This window comes from Nothoprocta perdicaria, unplaced genomic scaffold (genome assembly GCF_003342845.1).
Source record: "Nothoprocta perdicaria isolate Ctin4 unplaced genomic scaffold, notPer1 scaffold_11, whole genome shotgun sequence".
In the NCBI taxonomy this organism is placed as follows: Eukaryota; Metazoa; Chordata; class Aves; order Tinamiformes; family Tinamidae; genus Nothoprocta; species Nothoprocta perdicaria.
The window spans coordinates 3839658-3854522 of record NW_020454205.1 but is presented as its reverse complement, the minus strand read 5'-3'; the positions used below and the strand labels follow the sequence as shown (position 1 = coordinate 3854522).

Genomic DNA, 14865 nt, shown 5'->3' with positions numbered 1-14865 from the left:
CCCCCCACCCCCCCGGGCGCTTCCCCCCGCGGCGGGATCGCGTCGCGCGTGGGGCGGCGGCGGCTCCGGTGGCACCGAGCGGCTCCCCGCGCCCCTCGGCGGCCCCGTCCCGTGTCCCGGGCGGCCGGCCCCGCGGCTCCCTGCGAGGGGGAAGTCGCAGCGACTCCGCCAGCTGAGAAAGTCCCTTGTCTCCCAGATATTTATTTCCCTGGTCGGCGAATGCGCTCCGCGGGCGCTCGGCTGCCAGTTGGCATCGCCCCTCTTAGGATTACGAAGGAGAGAAAGATAAAAAATATTAAAAAAAAAAAAAATCCCTCTTTTGCTCAAACGAGGAGCAACCGTCTCGGCGGGGCGAGGAGAGAGGGGAAGGGTCCGGGCGGCCCGGGGAGGGGACGGGTCCGCGCGGACGGCGCCGCTCGGGGTGGGGATGCTCCGGGCAGCCCGGGCGGGCGGCGCCGCCGGCAGCGGGACTTGTTGCCGGGAAGGGCCCCGGGAGCGCGCAGGGAAGGGGCTGCTCCCGCAGGGAAAGGAGCATCGCGTGGAGGGGGCTCCGAGCGCCGTCCCGTCCCCGCGGCGGCCCGGGAGCCCCTCGCGGGCCCCGGCGGGAGGGCGCTCCGGTTCCAGCCCGGGGCTCTGGAAGCCTTCCCGGCTGCGACCCGCCTCGCGGGGCTCCCCCGGGGAGGCAGCGCCGAAGGGAGATGCTGTTGGTGGACGCGAACAGGGGGGGGGGTTTGCCACATGACGGCAAAAACCCTCGGCTCGGGGGTTTCCGCGGCCGGAGCAGCAGCGCGGAGCCGAGGAGAGAGGGAGGCAGCGGCGGGAAGCGGCGCCGGGAAGCGGCGCAATCCCGGAATCCCGAAGGGCGCCGGGCGAGAGCGCGGGGCTGCGGGGCGCTCCTGCTCCTGCCGCTCCCGCTGCAGCCCCGCGAGCCGCCCGGAGCGGGCAGCGAGGGGCGCCCGGCGCTGCGGGGCCCGGGGCGCCTGCGGCCCGCGGGAGCCCCACGGGCCCGGGGATGCGACACGCTCGGGGAGGCAGCGGTTCGAGCCTGGGGGGTCCCTTACCCAGGTCCCGATGCGGGATTTGGGGTTTCCTGGCGTTCCCTTCCTGCCCCTGCAGCCCTCGCTCGGCACCACGAGCCGCGTCCTGCTCGGGCACGGGCGGCCTCGTGTCCCCGCTAACCCGGGACGGGAGAGCGTCCCCGCGGGACCGAGGGATCTGTCAGGCCCAGATGAGGCCGGGAGCCCATCCTGTGGGACCCCCAGCTGTATTAATGGGGAAAAAATAATTTTTAAGCGCTGGGATGATTGCCAAATTAAATGACCTCTGACAAGCCGGCTGTGCTGAGGGGAAAATGGCCTGCGGCATCGGGGTGCACTCCACTCGTGCCCTGATGCACCACGAGGCCACCGGGGAAGGCGAGGGCCGGGGGAAGCCACCGGGCAGGCGGGATGCGCTCTGCCCTGCTCCTGGCAGAGCCGCCACAGCAGCAGCAGCCGCGGGAGCTTCGGAGGCTGAGGCTCCTCAGGGGCTCCCTGCAGCCCCTTGCTGCGCTTTGGCGCTGTGGGGCCGGTCGTGTTGGTGCTGTGGGGCCGGTTGCACTGTTGGGATTGCGGGGCAGGGAGCTGCACAAAGGTGCAGCAGATCTGCGAGGGAGAAGACCCTAAATACCACATTTATAGGTCAAAGTTGCCACAGCCTCAGTGGTGCAAACTGGTGCCAGCTTGTGGAAGATCTGCCCCGCTGTTCTTGGCTGACATCCGGTGGATTTTTGTTCTGTTTCGCATTTTCTGTTTGAGCAAACTGCCCGGATTTGCTTGCAGGGTTTGACCCTCTCCTTTTCCATGAGGAAGCCCGAGCAGCTCCCCGTTTCCGACTGCCGTTCAATTCCTCCACGCATTATCGTGGCAAAGGAAGGGCGAGTTCCCTGCGTGTGCACACCTCCTTCTCCCTGTCCTTCCTCACAGAGAACAGCCGTGAGGGTGGTTTCTTGCGGGACATTCTGGTTGAAGCGCCGGGTTCGGCCTCCCCTCGCTGCCCCGGCAGCGCCTCCCGGGCCCGTCTCACGAGGCGGCCTCGAAACCCGTGTTTGAGCCCCGCTTTTTCCTGCAAACCTGCCCCTCACCGAACCCAGGGAAGGGCCTGTCAGGTGTCTCCAGACCCGGCAACCGAGCGGCATCCGCGGCCTCCTCCCGGGATAGCCGGGCACCCGGTGCTGCCCGCTCCGCCGGCGCCGCCTCTCCGAGCGCAGTGCTCCGCTTGCCCAGCGCAGGGTGTCCGCGCGCCCGGCGGGTTGGCCGCGGCGTCGGGCTTTAATTTTATTAAGTGAGTCCAGGGCTGGCAAAGGCTGCTGGAGCCCATTAGCTTGGGAGCACGTCTCGCTCCTGATGCGCGCAGCCTGGGCAGGAGCCATGCTGCACACACACATACATATATATATATATATATATAATTATTATCTTTGTGCTGGTTCCATGCAGTTGGCTGAAAAGGAGGATTTCCATCTGCAGACACTTTTTCTGCTAGATGTTAGCAGGTTAATAAATAGAAGGGATGACATCACAACAAAACATGTGTAAATATATTGGTTCTCTGGCCTCTTTGGATGGCCCCAGGAAAACCTATTTCCCTGGCACAAAGATGTGACCTCGTGGCACCAGAGCAGCCCTCGTGACTCCTTATGGAGAGAGGAAGGAGAGGGGAACCCTGTTCTGGTGGTGGCATCTAAACACCTGGAGAAGGTGGTTGGTGCCCCCGTGAGGTTGCTTGCTGGCCCCGTAGACCCGAAGCGCGGTGGGGGATGAGGAGATGTGAGCTGTGAGCCGGGTTGTCCTTGGTGGCACGCGGGCTGTCACCGGGCGCAGACCGAGCTGCCGGCACCGTCCTGCCTGTGGATATCCCGGGGTGCAACAGGTCCCGCTCCGGAGGCAGCAGCTCCGGATCTGTGCGGCACGTGGCTCTAAGCGCGGCGGCCTCGAGGCCGGGGCTCGCGGCTCCCGGCGCCGGGTGGTGTTGGTGGTATCAGCCTAGCGGGGAGCGTGTGTGCGAAAGCCGGGGGGACAGCGAGGGGCTGACGAGGTGTGGACGGATTGACCGTGTTTCCCTTGCTCGGCGACTTGGCCCTTTCCAAGAAAAATAATCTGCCGCTTGGATATTTCTCTTTGCTGGAGGGGGTGGACATGTGTGCGAACGAGGTGCGAATTTCTCGCGGGAAGGTGCGAACGCGCGTACAGGAGCGAAGTGCGAATTGCGCGTCTATTTGTACGCCCGTGTCGGCAAGCGCGTGAATTCCCCGCAGCGGCTCCCGGCCGGAGCGCCGCGGCCGCCCGGGCGGGCCAGCGCGGAGCAGGGAAGCGGCTTGCGCAAAAGCGCCGCGGTGGATGCCTGTGTGTTGAGCAAGCTCCGCTGCGGAGCAAAACCAGATGTTCCTCTGGTGTTCCCAGCCCTTCCGCGGCCGCCGTGCGATTGCTTTGGGGGTTTTTCCCCTTCACTCCCATTTTTCAGGATGTTTGCAGGGTTATTTTTAAGGAAAAGGGGCAGGCGGCAGCGCTGCCTTTGGCGTGGTGAGAAAATAGTTATTTTCCCAGGTGAATTTGTGAGGGGACCCCGAGCTGGGGACCAGGGCTCTCTGGGCCCCGGGAAGCGCCGTCCCTGCGGATGCTCCTCCCGCTGTCGCTGCCTGCGGGAGCCCGTGTGCAGCAGGGGGTTATTCAGCGCCTTATTTTTTTCCCTATGTTTTTCCTCCCCTTTCCAAACGGCAGAGCAGCAGGGAGGTCCTGCGCCGCTCCTCGCGTTGGCCCCGGCTGAGCCGGGATCCGGGAGGTCCCGGAGGCACCGAACATGCGTCTTTGCCCGGTGCTGCCCTCTTGCCTGTTGGTGGGCAGGGGAAGCCCGTCCCCAAAGCGGCGGTGGGGCTGCCAGGACCACCCTGAGCACTCGCTGGGGGTCCATGGGGTTTTGCCATTCTGGGGGCACTGCTGTCCTCCGGAGGCAGCCCTGAGCGGGATGTGCAATCCCGCGGCGGTGCCCTGCGGAGAAAGGGCCTTTGTTGGGCCTCGGAGAGCGCCGTCAATGCCCCCAGTGATGCAGCCCTTGCTCCCCGCGGGAAATGCAACAATAAATTTGATTTGCGGGCCGGGTCGGCGGGGCCGGCGCCCGGGGGCCGCGCTCCAGCCCCTGCCCTGTCCCCGCAGCCCAGCCGTGCGGCGGCCGCCTCAACTCCAAGGACGCCGGGTACATCACGTCGCCGGGCTACCCGCAGGACTACCCGTCCCACCAGAGCTGCGAGTGGGTCATCTACGCGCCCGAGCACAGCCAGAAGATCATCCTCAACTTCAACCCGCACTTCGAGATCGAAAAGCACGACTGCAAGTAAGAGCCTTCCTCCTCCTCCTGAGCGCGGGGTCGCCCGTGGGGCTCTCCATGGGGCTGGGGATGGGGCATCCCCATGGCGTGAAGGGCGGCTGTGCCCTCCGTGGTTCTGGGGGTTCGTGAGGGGGACCTGGTGGTTCTGGGGGCCGCGCGGTGCCGGTGCCGCCCGCGGCTGCCGGGGGGGATCTGCACAACTGCTTCCTCCTGCGGCGCTTCGTTTTGCCTTATTAGGCTAAAGCTGCTCCCTCGCAAAGCCTAACGTTTACATTCCTCAAGCCCGGCCTAGGGCCCGCTGGAGTAGCTGCCGACGCTGCTGCGTCCGCGTGTCATCCGTCCCTCCCCGCCAGCGGGAAGGGGTAACTGGGTGTAAATGAAGCCTCAGCCAGTCCCTGGGGGCCGTTAAAAGCAGCTTTTAGTATTTTTTTGTATTTTTAAGTCCACTTTTTATAGTGGAATGGCCCCAGCAGGTTTTTTCCATGGTGCTTCCCGAAGGCGCACGCTATCCAAGGATGAGTAATTCGGAGCCAGACGGGAGGATTTGGGGAGCGCGGCGGCGGTTTGCAGCCCCCTCTGGTGGCACATGCCCGCTGCTGGCGCACGGCCCCGGCACGGCTTCTGCATCCCCAAAGCAGGCAAACGCGGTGGCCGGGGCTGGCGGAGCCGGGCTCTTCCCAAGGCTCTTCCCTCGGCTCCCTGCCGGCGGGTCGGGCGGGCGGGACGAGGCGGCAGCGTGACCGGCTGACGCTGCCCGGTGCCGGGATCTGGGGTTTTCCTGCCGGGGGAAGTGACCGCCGCTCCGGCCGCGGGGAGATGCCGGGCGATGGGCAGCCCGGAGCAGCTCGCGCCGCCGCTCGGCCTCTAACGGGCTGCTTTGCTGTCCGTGGCTTTCTGCTTTTTATTTATTTATTAAAAAAAAACACCCCAGCTTTTGGCTGGGATCTCCCGTATGGTTCGTAATCCCTGTCACTTCCCGAAACGAGTGGGTTGGCTGCAGACCTCGAGGCGGGAGTGATGCAGGGGGTGACTCCCGTTCCCGGACAAGGTCCCGTTTCCGAAGAGGGGCAGCGCCTGCTGCTGTGGAGCCCGGCGTGTGACGGGAAGCGAAACCCCGACAGGGGCTGGTGGTCAGGGAGGGGTGCCCACAAAAAGCGGGAACATCCCCCTCTTTGCTGCTCCAGCACGGAGGCTGGAGGCAGCTGCTCGGCTTCCTTCCTCTTCTGCGGGGGCTCGCACGAGGTTTTGTTCCTGTTATTATCCCGGGAGGGAAAGGGACAGTGTGAGGACTGGTGCTCGTGTTGGCCCTCTGGTAGCCCTGGCGTTGGACAGCACGAGTGTGGCGTCCCCATCAGCAGGGGGGTCTCACCTTGATCTGTGTTTGTCTCAACGTGTTGGAGCCCCGTGACCTGCTGGGTGGTGATTTCTGTGGTTAAAGACATCCCTGTGTCCCTGAGTGCGGTGGATAAGGAATTCCTTAGGCCTCCAGCAGGTCAGTTGGAGGAGAGCTCCAGGGCCCTCTCCCTGTCCCCATTCCGAGCCGTGACTCCCAGAGGAGCAGCCTGCCACGGGAACTAATGGATTCCTCGAGAGCCGCCCGGTGCTGGAGCTGAACCACGGGCGAGGGGCCTGGACACGTGTCCCGGACACGTGTCCTGGCGGGACCGGTGCCGCAGAGCGCTCAGCTTGGGGTGCCCTGCAGCCCGGCCTCCGCTTTGTCCCTGCAAGGCGGCACCTCCCGGCCGGCCGCATGGATGTGTCCGAGGAGAGCAGGGCAGCTCCTGAGGGGCAGCTCGGGGCTTTACTCCTGCAGCCCCCTTGGGAGCTTTGGTACCTCCTGGTGCCTGAGGAAGCGCTCCGTGTGGGAATGAAGCCAACGGTCGTGTGCCAAGAGAAGCAAGGCCAGCAAGCGGTGTGTGCAAACCTGGGCTGCAAGGATCCCATCTGATCCCCGTTATCTCCCGCTCCCTGGGGCATCTCCTCGCCAAACGAGGTGGCATGGGCCACCCTTGGGACATCCCTTTGGGGGGATCTCCTCTGGGCTGGCACTGGTGCAGCAGAGTGGGGAGTGACAGTCCCCGGCTCTTCCCATCTCCCTCCAGCCACTGGGACCCACCGGGGCCCGAGGACATCCCTGTGGGACACCGGCCCCAGTTGCTGCCCTGAGAAGGGGCCGCGACAAGACTCAGTCCCTCGTCTCTCTCTGGCTTCACTGCCAGAGCGAGTGAAGTCACCACTTGGCCTCCGCCTGCTCTGCCGCTTCCCGGCAGTAAATTTTCCTCTGCTGGTTGTTATCTTTTTATCATCTACATCTCTCTTCCCTTTCTGCTAGTGATCAAGTGCCTGTGCGTGGTGACAGTAAAACGACAAAGAAACCAAAGTCTGATTTTTTTTTTCTTTTTTTTTCCCCACAGATGGGTTGTGGCAGAAGGAGGAAAGTGCAAACGCGGCTCCTCGCGTGTCCTGCGTCTCGGGGTAGGCAAGGGCTGCGAGTCGCCTCGCTTGTGCGGCGGCAGCAACAGAAGGCGGGCGCCTCGGCGAGGGGGGCTGCTCCCCACGCCGCTTCTGCCTCCTTTTCCCCGTCTTTGCCACCACTTTCCCCCGCTCTTTTCCCTCCCGAAGAATAGCGAAGACCTTTTGCAATAGAAGAGCCCCCCATAACTAAAGATTGAAGGATGAGGAATTAATAGGCCTCGCTTTGGAGATGGAAATAAAAATCTCCTGAACAACTGCCTGCTGAAAGCCCCTCCAGCGTGCACTAGCACATCTTGCTTTCTTATATAATGAGTGGTTTTCTTCCTCATTTTCCCCTTCCGTTGGGTTTCTGGAGAGCACAGCAGCCCCCCACGAGCCAAAATATCCCCCCCCAAATCCCAGCTTGCAGCAGGAGCAGCTTAAAGACCTGCTTTAGCCTTTGCAAAATACCTTTTGGCCACTTCTCTTCTTTATTTTGTCGTTGTCCAGTGTAACTTAACCGCTGAAAGGCTCTTCCTATCAGCGGCCCCGCTATGGGGGTGAAGCCAGCCCAAGCAATATAAATAGAGGCTATCTGTAGTTTCCATTTTTTGTCTTTGAGGCGTTTTTGAAGATGCTTTCCAATCTGTTGAGGTTATTCCGTCTCTCTTTTCTCTTGCCTGGCTGACTGGATTTTTCTCATTTCTCAGAAATTCCGATCCGGTTTCGGGGGAGATAGGACAGCAATCCAAGGCGCAATGGAGAGGTTACAAGTCTCCACAATGCTGTGGTTGCCCGAGACGTAATTGCATGTAGCAGACTCATCCTTTCGGCTTCAACCACCTTAAAATGTAGTGTTTCGCTCAATAAGAGTCATCTAAACTGCCTCTGTGGTCACTGCAGGAGACGGCGGCTCCCTTGAGCTCCCAGCCAAGAGCAGGGGTAGCCCAGGGGCCACTCAACTCCCTACAATTCGGTGCCAAACGTGCTCTTTCGCACAGATCCGTAGCCATAGATCCACGTCTGCAAGGACTGATCCTCACCCCTGTGCACATCAGGAGCAATTGCCCTTAAAACGACGCGTTACGCATGGGTAAGACGAGCCCAAGTCAGAGGAGACTCCAGTGCATCTGCTGTATTTGTAATTAATTACCCTGATTAAGGGCTGCTCCCTCGGATCAAACTGCAAAGCTCGGGTTTCATTGCACAGCAAACGTGCGCTTGCCTCCGCTGCCTTGATTATAAGGGGGAAAAACAGTATTTAAGAGTATTTAAAATGAGCCTGCCCCGGCTGGCAGCTCCGCTTCCCTTCCCGGCACGGCAGCACGTGGCCCGGGCAGCGCGGCGCTCCCGGCGGCTCTGGCCATTCCCGGGATTGGGCTCCTGGCCTGGCGTGCCGTCAGTGCCCGCTTGTTGGCCTGCCTGTCTAGGCCAGGCTCATCTAATGGGATATAATCCATGTAATTGAGGCTGGCTCCCCTTCCTGACCGTGCTGCGGGCTTCCCGCGCGCGCTGGGGCCGGCAGCCGCTCCTCTGCACTTCCCGCCCGCCGGCATCTTGCCAGGATATATCCAGTGCTTGCCCGGAGCCCCTTGGGAGTGCCTATGGATGCAGCTCCGAATGAAGCATGGGGAATGCTCAGGCTGGAGCCATGTGTTCCCATAAAGCAGGAGAGCCTGCAGAGTGCCGATCCGGGCTCTCCATGCCGCTCCGGGAGCATCCAGGCCATTTCCCCATGGAGAGGGACCACAGAGGAGCCGCCGGAGCCGGCGCGGAGACGGGGAGCCGCGGGCTGACGGGAGGAAAAAGCGAGCAGGCGAGCATGAGTAATGCAGGCATCAGAAGTGCTTCGTAATTAGTTTATAAAAGCGCTCTTAACAGCAGCAAAGCACTTTCCACTGAAAATCCTTAATAAAAACGCAGCAATATTTGTAAGCACGGTACGTTTTTCCGCTTAATTCCGTTCAACAGCTCCGAGAGGAGCGTGTGAGCAGCCCAGGCCCCCTCCCTGTGAGCCCCCCAGCACCTGGGTCGTTAAAAGCGCTTCAGCTTAGCCTCTCCGCTCCGGATCTCCCTGGTGGAAACGGCGCTCGTTGGAGGTGGTTTTAGGCCCTTTGACCAGCCTTGCTGCTCGGGCAGCAGCTGGAAGTAGCTGTGGTGGCCCTGCCTGCAGGAGCACTTGGACGTTCCCCTGACCTCCTGGTGGGTTAAGGACACTTTTGTGTTTGTGTTTCGTGTTTGTGGTCGCCTCCGTGGAGCGATGCCAGCATGGGGAGGAGCAGCAGCACGGAGACGTGGTCGCGAGGAGAGGTCCCGCTACGAGCAGTTGGGTTACAGGAGGGAAATGCAGGAACGAAATCCACTGGGCACTCGTGGAGATGGTTCACAGGCCGTGTGAGCATCCCGGCCAGGCTGGAGTTACCTGGAAATGAGACGCTCGGAGAAGGAGGTGTCCAGAGGGCCGGGATTGCTCCCCTCCAGCTTCTCTCCCTGTGCTTTGCTTGGGAAGAGCTCAATCTGGACGCTGCGTGGAAGCTTAACAGAAGCCAAGCGCTGGCCTTGGAGGTGGCCGGTGTCCCAGCGCGAGGAGGCCGGCGCTCCATCGGCCCGTGTGATCGAGGGCCAGCGCGCGGAGGCGGCCGGGCGCGCGGCGCGGACGGGCCGGGGCGCGCGCCAGACCGCCCGTGCGTGGGCAGCCGTGGCTCCGGTGGCTCCTTTCAAGACCCAAAGCCCGGTTTGGTGCTTTGGAAAGGAAGCAGATGCTCTGTGGTGCCTCTGGGTGGGAGACTCCTCCTGACCGTGAGACTCTCCCAGTTCATGTCCCAGTTCACCGCTCGTTTGCTTGACCCGAAGGAACGCAAGGAAGCTTTCTCCTCACAAGGCATGAAGGGCTTGGCCCAAGGTTTTTTAACTAGAAAACCCTCATGTGTTTATATTCATTTCACATTTGGCAAAAACAATTCCCTGGCCGTCTCCTAGGGGCTTCTTTACTTGTTTGCAACATTTGATTTATTAAGGATTAGCTCCAGTAGGAGGAAGCTCGGTTAGAGGCCTGGATGAAGCCAAGCAGGGCTTAATTTGGAGAGAGGCAAATATTTCCCGACGATTTGCTTACTCCATTTGTTCTCTTCATTTGCCGTTTGCAGATTGGCCGTGGGCAGATTGCAATGTGCCCCGATTGTACGTGTTATTAGAAGTCACTGGCGTGTCCAATAATCCTGGGCTCCGTGGCCCGGGGTGGTCTCGGCGCCGCGGGGCCGGTGACGGGCCCGTTTGCACGTTGGCTGCACCAGGAGCTGGGCTCGTTGCGGGCCGGGGGCTGAAGCTGCACGTGGCCCGGCCGAGGGGCAGCCCCACGAGGACACGAGCGGACGTGCTCCCCCGGCATGCCCCATCCAGGAGGTTACCCGTGTGTTTTTATGCTTGGTTTTACCCCAAACCCATGATTTGGGCTGCTGGTTGTCCTGGAGCGGGGCCCGGAGCTTCGGAGGCGAAAGGGCCGCCCGTGCAGCGAGATCAGGTCCGTGCTGGAGGACGGGGTGTCCCCCTGCTTGCTCAGCACCGCTTCAGACACGTGGACAAACACGGGGGGCAGCCCCACATAGAGGAAGCAACGGCTCTGCCTTCTGCGTCCCTGCTTTCCCCGGGGAGGCCGGAGCCGAGCGGCACGTGATGGATGCTGGATGCTGGATGCTGGCCGGGCCGCGGGTGCTGCGGCCGGTGTCAGGGTAATGCAGGGTCACCACGCTGGCCGCGTGCGGCCGGCCCAGCGCCGCTCCGGCACGGGCAGGATTTTCATCCGTGGCCATTCGGCTCCTGGTTCTCAGCCAGGTTTAGGCATGGAAAGGAGGGAAGCGGAAGCTGTCCGGGCCGTGGACGCCACCCAAATCTTGTTGGAGCTTTGCAGAAGAGGGTCGGGTTGCTGCCCACGTGCTCGCTGAGGGGCCCTGACGGTCCTTCATGGACCTCGCGTTGATTTGACGTTGATTTTTGGGTCATACTTGGCATGTGCAGGTACGACTTCATCGAGATCCGCGACGGCGACAGCGAGGCGGCCGACCTGCTGGGCAAGCACTGCGGCAACATCGCGCCGCCCACCATCGTCTCCTCGGGCCCCGCGCTCTACATCAAGTTCACCTCGGACTACGCGCGGCAGGGCGCCGGCTTCTCCCTGCGCTACGAGATCTACAAGACGGGTGAGCGCTGCCGGCCGCGCCGGCTCTCGGGACGCGCTTTCCCTGGCGCTCCCGGCGAGTTATCTGCAGGGAAGGGCTCCTGTTTCCCTGCTGCCGAGTCCTTTGGAGCGGGTGCCTGTGTAAGCGTGGGGAGGATGAGGGAGAGCCGTTCCGAGCGCCCTCTCTCCGTGCAAGCAGGGAGGCCCCGTGGGGCCGGCACGGACAAGCGGGCACTTTGTGAATGGGCTGCACACCAGAAAGGAGCCTCTGTTCCCCTCACCCCGAGGCCACAGCGGCCCCCGCGCCCCTCGTGCCCTCCCACAGAGCCCTGTGCCCAAGGGGAGACTGAGGCACTGTCAGCAAGGGGCCTGTAGGTGGCCGAGCCCCATTGCGGGTGCCCCACGGCGTGCCCTGCGTCCACAGGCTCCGAGGATTGCTCCCGAAACTTCACGGGCTCCAATGGCACCATCGAGTCCCCGGGCTTCCCGGACAAGTACCCGCACAACCTGGACTGCGTGTTTACCATCGTGGCCAAGCCGCGCACCGAGATCCTCCTGCACTTCCTCCTCTTCGACCTGGAGCACGACCCGCTGCAGGCCGGCGAGGGCGACTGCAAGTACGACTGGCTCGACATCTGGGACGGCATCCCGCAAGGTGAGGCGCCCCGCGCCGCTGCCCCAAAACCGGCCCGTTTGCCCCCAAAAGCCGGCCCGCCCAGGCTTTACCGCCGCTGCTCCTTCCCTTGCAGTTGGCCCCCTCATCGGCAGGTACTGCGGCACCAGGATGCCCTCGGACATCCGCTCCACCACGGGCGTCCTCTCGCTCACCTTCCACACGGACCTGGCGGTGGCCAAGGACGGCTTCTCGGCGCACTACGAGCTGCTCCCGCAGGAGGTGCCCGAAAGTAAGTGGGAAAGGCCGTTTCCGAATCCCTTTGCTCCCGCAGGAAGTTTTTGGGCACGTGCTCCGCCTAAGGGCTGATGTGAGTGAAGGCTACAGCCCAACATGTGCAGCACTAGCACTCAAGAACATGTAAAAACCCTCCTTCCCTCCGGTTTCCCCAAAACACAGCCCAGGACACCCAAGATGAGAGGGGGACGGAGGTAGGGGCGTCTCTGCTGAGGCCACGTGAGTTGGGGACACACACTAGCTCTTTCTTGCTACATCTTGCCTTGCTTGGATCCTCTTTCTATTCCTTTTTTTACAAAAAGTCTGGGAAATAAAAGGCTAATGGGACATAAAGCTTGAGAAATCAGGCGAAGGAGCTGGGCCTGTTTTGATTTAGCTGGTGTAAATTGAAATTTTAATGACACCACTGAGATCTTAGCTTGGCCCATCACTTCCAGCCCAGAGTTGACTCGGCCGCACTAAAAGCGCCGGCAGTTTGGTGGAGCTCCACGAGTTTATGGCCCACACGGTGTTTCCTATCAGTGTTTTCTTTGTTACTGTTTTTACGGGACAGCTGCCATGAAGTGTGTGAGATGTGCAAGGAGATTGAGCTAATTGTGACTTGCAAAAGCCTTAGAGATGAGGAAACTCGAATAAAAGCGTGCCAGATTCTTTCATCAAAGGGTCTGATGTCCTCTGTGCTGATGCCCATTCCTTGCCCTGTCGGTGCTTGTGTTTCACCTCCTGCCTCCACAGAGACAGGGGACCCCATGGCCAGGGGTCTCGGTGCAGCTTGGTGTGCCTGGATGGGAGGAGCGGGCAGAGCTGTGTGCTAAAACCGCACAGAGGAGGAGGAGGAGGTGGAGAAAGATCTGGGCCTCCTTAGCTTGCAAAGGGCCGTCCCGATATAAAGCGAGGAGCAGCGTTGCGGGCCGCCTCGCAGCTGAGCTCCGCGCGTGTCCGCTGCAGACTTCCAGTGCAACGCGCCGCTGGGCATGGAGTCGGGGCGCATCTCGGACGCGCAGATCAGCGCCTCCTCCACCTACTCGGACGGGCACTGGACGCCGCAGCAGAGCCGCCTCAACAGCGACGACAACGGCTGGACGCCCAACGTGGACAGCAACAAGGAGTACCTGCAGGTACGCGCGCCCAGAGCCTCCAGGAGGCCCCTGGAAAACCGGCTGGAATGGCGTGGGCGTCGCGCTGGGGGGATGAGGAGCCGGTTTGATCTGTGCTCGTGGTCCACAGGGGTCTCGGGCAGCGTCACATCACGGCGAGACGCGGCCCCGCAAAGGGCACCGAGGAGGGGAGGTGGCCAAATGTCACTGCCTCGAGCACTTGTCTCATTCTCCATTCATGGTGGCGCGGCCGAGCCGGCCCCGCTGACCTTTCTCAACCCACGTTGTGAGGAAAAGGAGAAAGGGAAAGCCGGGAAGTGCCACACTTGCTAATTGGACATGGTGCTTTTATTTTACATGGAAAAAGCCGGCCTCTGTCCTGCTTTGCGGGACGCGAGAGTCCAGCCTCTGTGCAGATCCTGGTGGGAGGCAGGGGGAAGGTCCTTAATCCTACCCACAAGTGTCCTGTGGAAATCAGCTCGGGCTTTTGTGCCCATTAAGCCCAGGTCTTTGTACCCAGGTCTTTTGATGGAGCGAGACAGGCTGAATTTGCTCCTTGTTTCAAGGTGGAGGGAGGACCGGCCGGGGCTGCCAGGTGGTCACGGCCCCCTCTCGTGTCCCTCTCTCCCTGGCAAGGTGGACCTGCAGTTCCTGACGGTGCTCACGGCCGTGGCCACGCAGGGAGCCATCTCCAGAGAGACGCAGAACGGCTACTACGTGCGCACCTACAAGCTGGAGGTCAGCACCAACGGGGAGGACTGGATGATGTACCGGCATGGCAAGAACCACAAGGTAAGGGCCCTCCTGCGCGCCCCGCCGTGAGCCCTGCAGAAAAGAGCTGGGGTTTCGGGAGGATTTAGTCAGTGAGGGACCCTTTTCTGGATGAGGGACCACGAGGATGCTCTGAGCAGAAATGTCCTTTCCCTTCTGCGCGCTGTTCCTTGGAAAACCTGGCTGCTGCCGCCTCTTTCATGGTGGCGAGAGTGTGTTTGCTGACTGCAAATGAAGGAGAAAAGGCTTTCACGGCCGGTGCTTTGCTGCACAGGATTCATCGAGCTTTTATGGCCGTCACCCCCATCCGCATGCTGGGTTAGCAATCACAAAACCCCACGAAGCGGCAGCGCGGGAGCTATCGAGGCCTGGAAATGAAAGGGCACGAATCCTGCGGGGGGATCGCGCCACCCCAGCGAGCCAAATGAGCAATAAATAACGAGGAGCAATTGGGGCTGCCAGAGGCGCCGGCTCCGCGCTGGCTGGCGCGGCAGGCAGGGATGCAGCGAGACCTTGGCGCTGGCGCATGCGATTCCTGCCCGTGCGCAGCCCTCGGGTATAAATAATACATATATATTTATATACGTGTAAGTGTATATATATATGCGTGTGTATATATATATGTGTGTGTGTGTGTGCGCGCACACGTGGGCCCATCTGCACAGTGCCCAATATAATTTCTCTTCCACCTCCTTACCCCCAGATTTAATAAATCCAGCAGCGTCCGCCCGCCTCTTGTGCCAGGAGCCTCTCGCCATCGACCGTGGCCTGTTTTGCACCTTCCCTCAGCTGACAGGGCAAATAATCCCCCCTGCTTTTCTCCTTCACGCTTCCCCGTCTAAATCCCAAAGCCCTAATCCCGTTAACGAGCTCTCGTCCCGTGCTCGTAAACCCAATGGGGCCGGCGCAACGCCTGCACCCGTCCCTGCCCTGCTCCCCATGGAATCACAGAGCAGCCAGGCAAGGCTCTGAAGAGGTAAATCAGGAGGGAGCTACACCTTGGGGTCACGTTTTCAGCCCGGGCAGTGGCTCCGTGCCCCATGGCGCGTGCGTTCACCCCCCAGTGCTCCCCTCTCCATCTCCTTGTGCCTCTCCAT

General features: G+C 61.6%; 1 protein-coding gene across 1 annotated transcript in view; it reads left to right on the top strand.

Annotated features, from left to right (window-relative positions):
* The first annotated feature begins 1351 nt into the window (after window positions 1-1351).
* NRP2 (neuropilin 2) overlaps window positions 1352-14865 on the top strand; it is a 34661-nt gene continuing 21147 nt past the window's right edge. The window contains exons 1-8 of the mRNA XM_026048394.1: window positions 1352-1415; window positions 1821-1973; window positions 4191-4368; window positions 10831-11012; window positions 11415-11645; window positions 11740-11895; window positions 12849-13018; window positions 13634-13789. Coding sequence (XP_025904179.1) covers window positions 1352-1415; window positions 1821-1973; window positions 4191-4368; window positions 10831-11012; window positions 11415-11645; window positions 11740-11895; window positions 12849-13018; window positions 13634-13789 — 1290 coding nt within the window. The remainder of the gene's footprint in view (window positions 1416-1820; window positions 1974-4190; window positions 4369-10830; window positions 11013-11414; window positions 11646-11739; window positions 11896-12848; window positions 13019-13633; window positions 13790-14865) is intronic.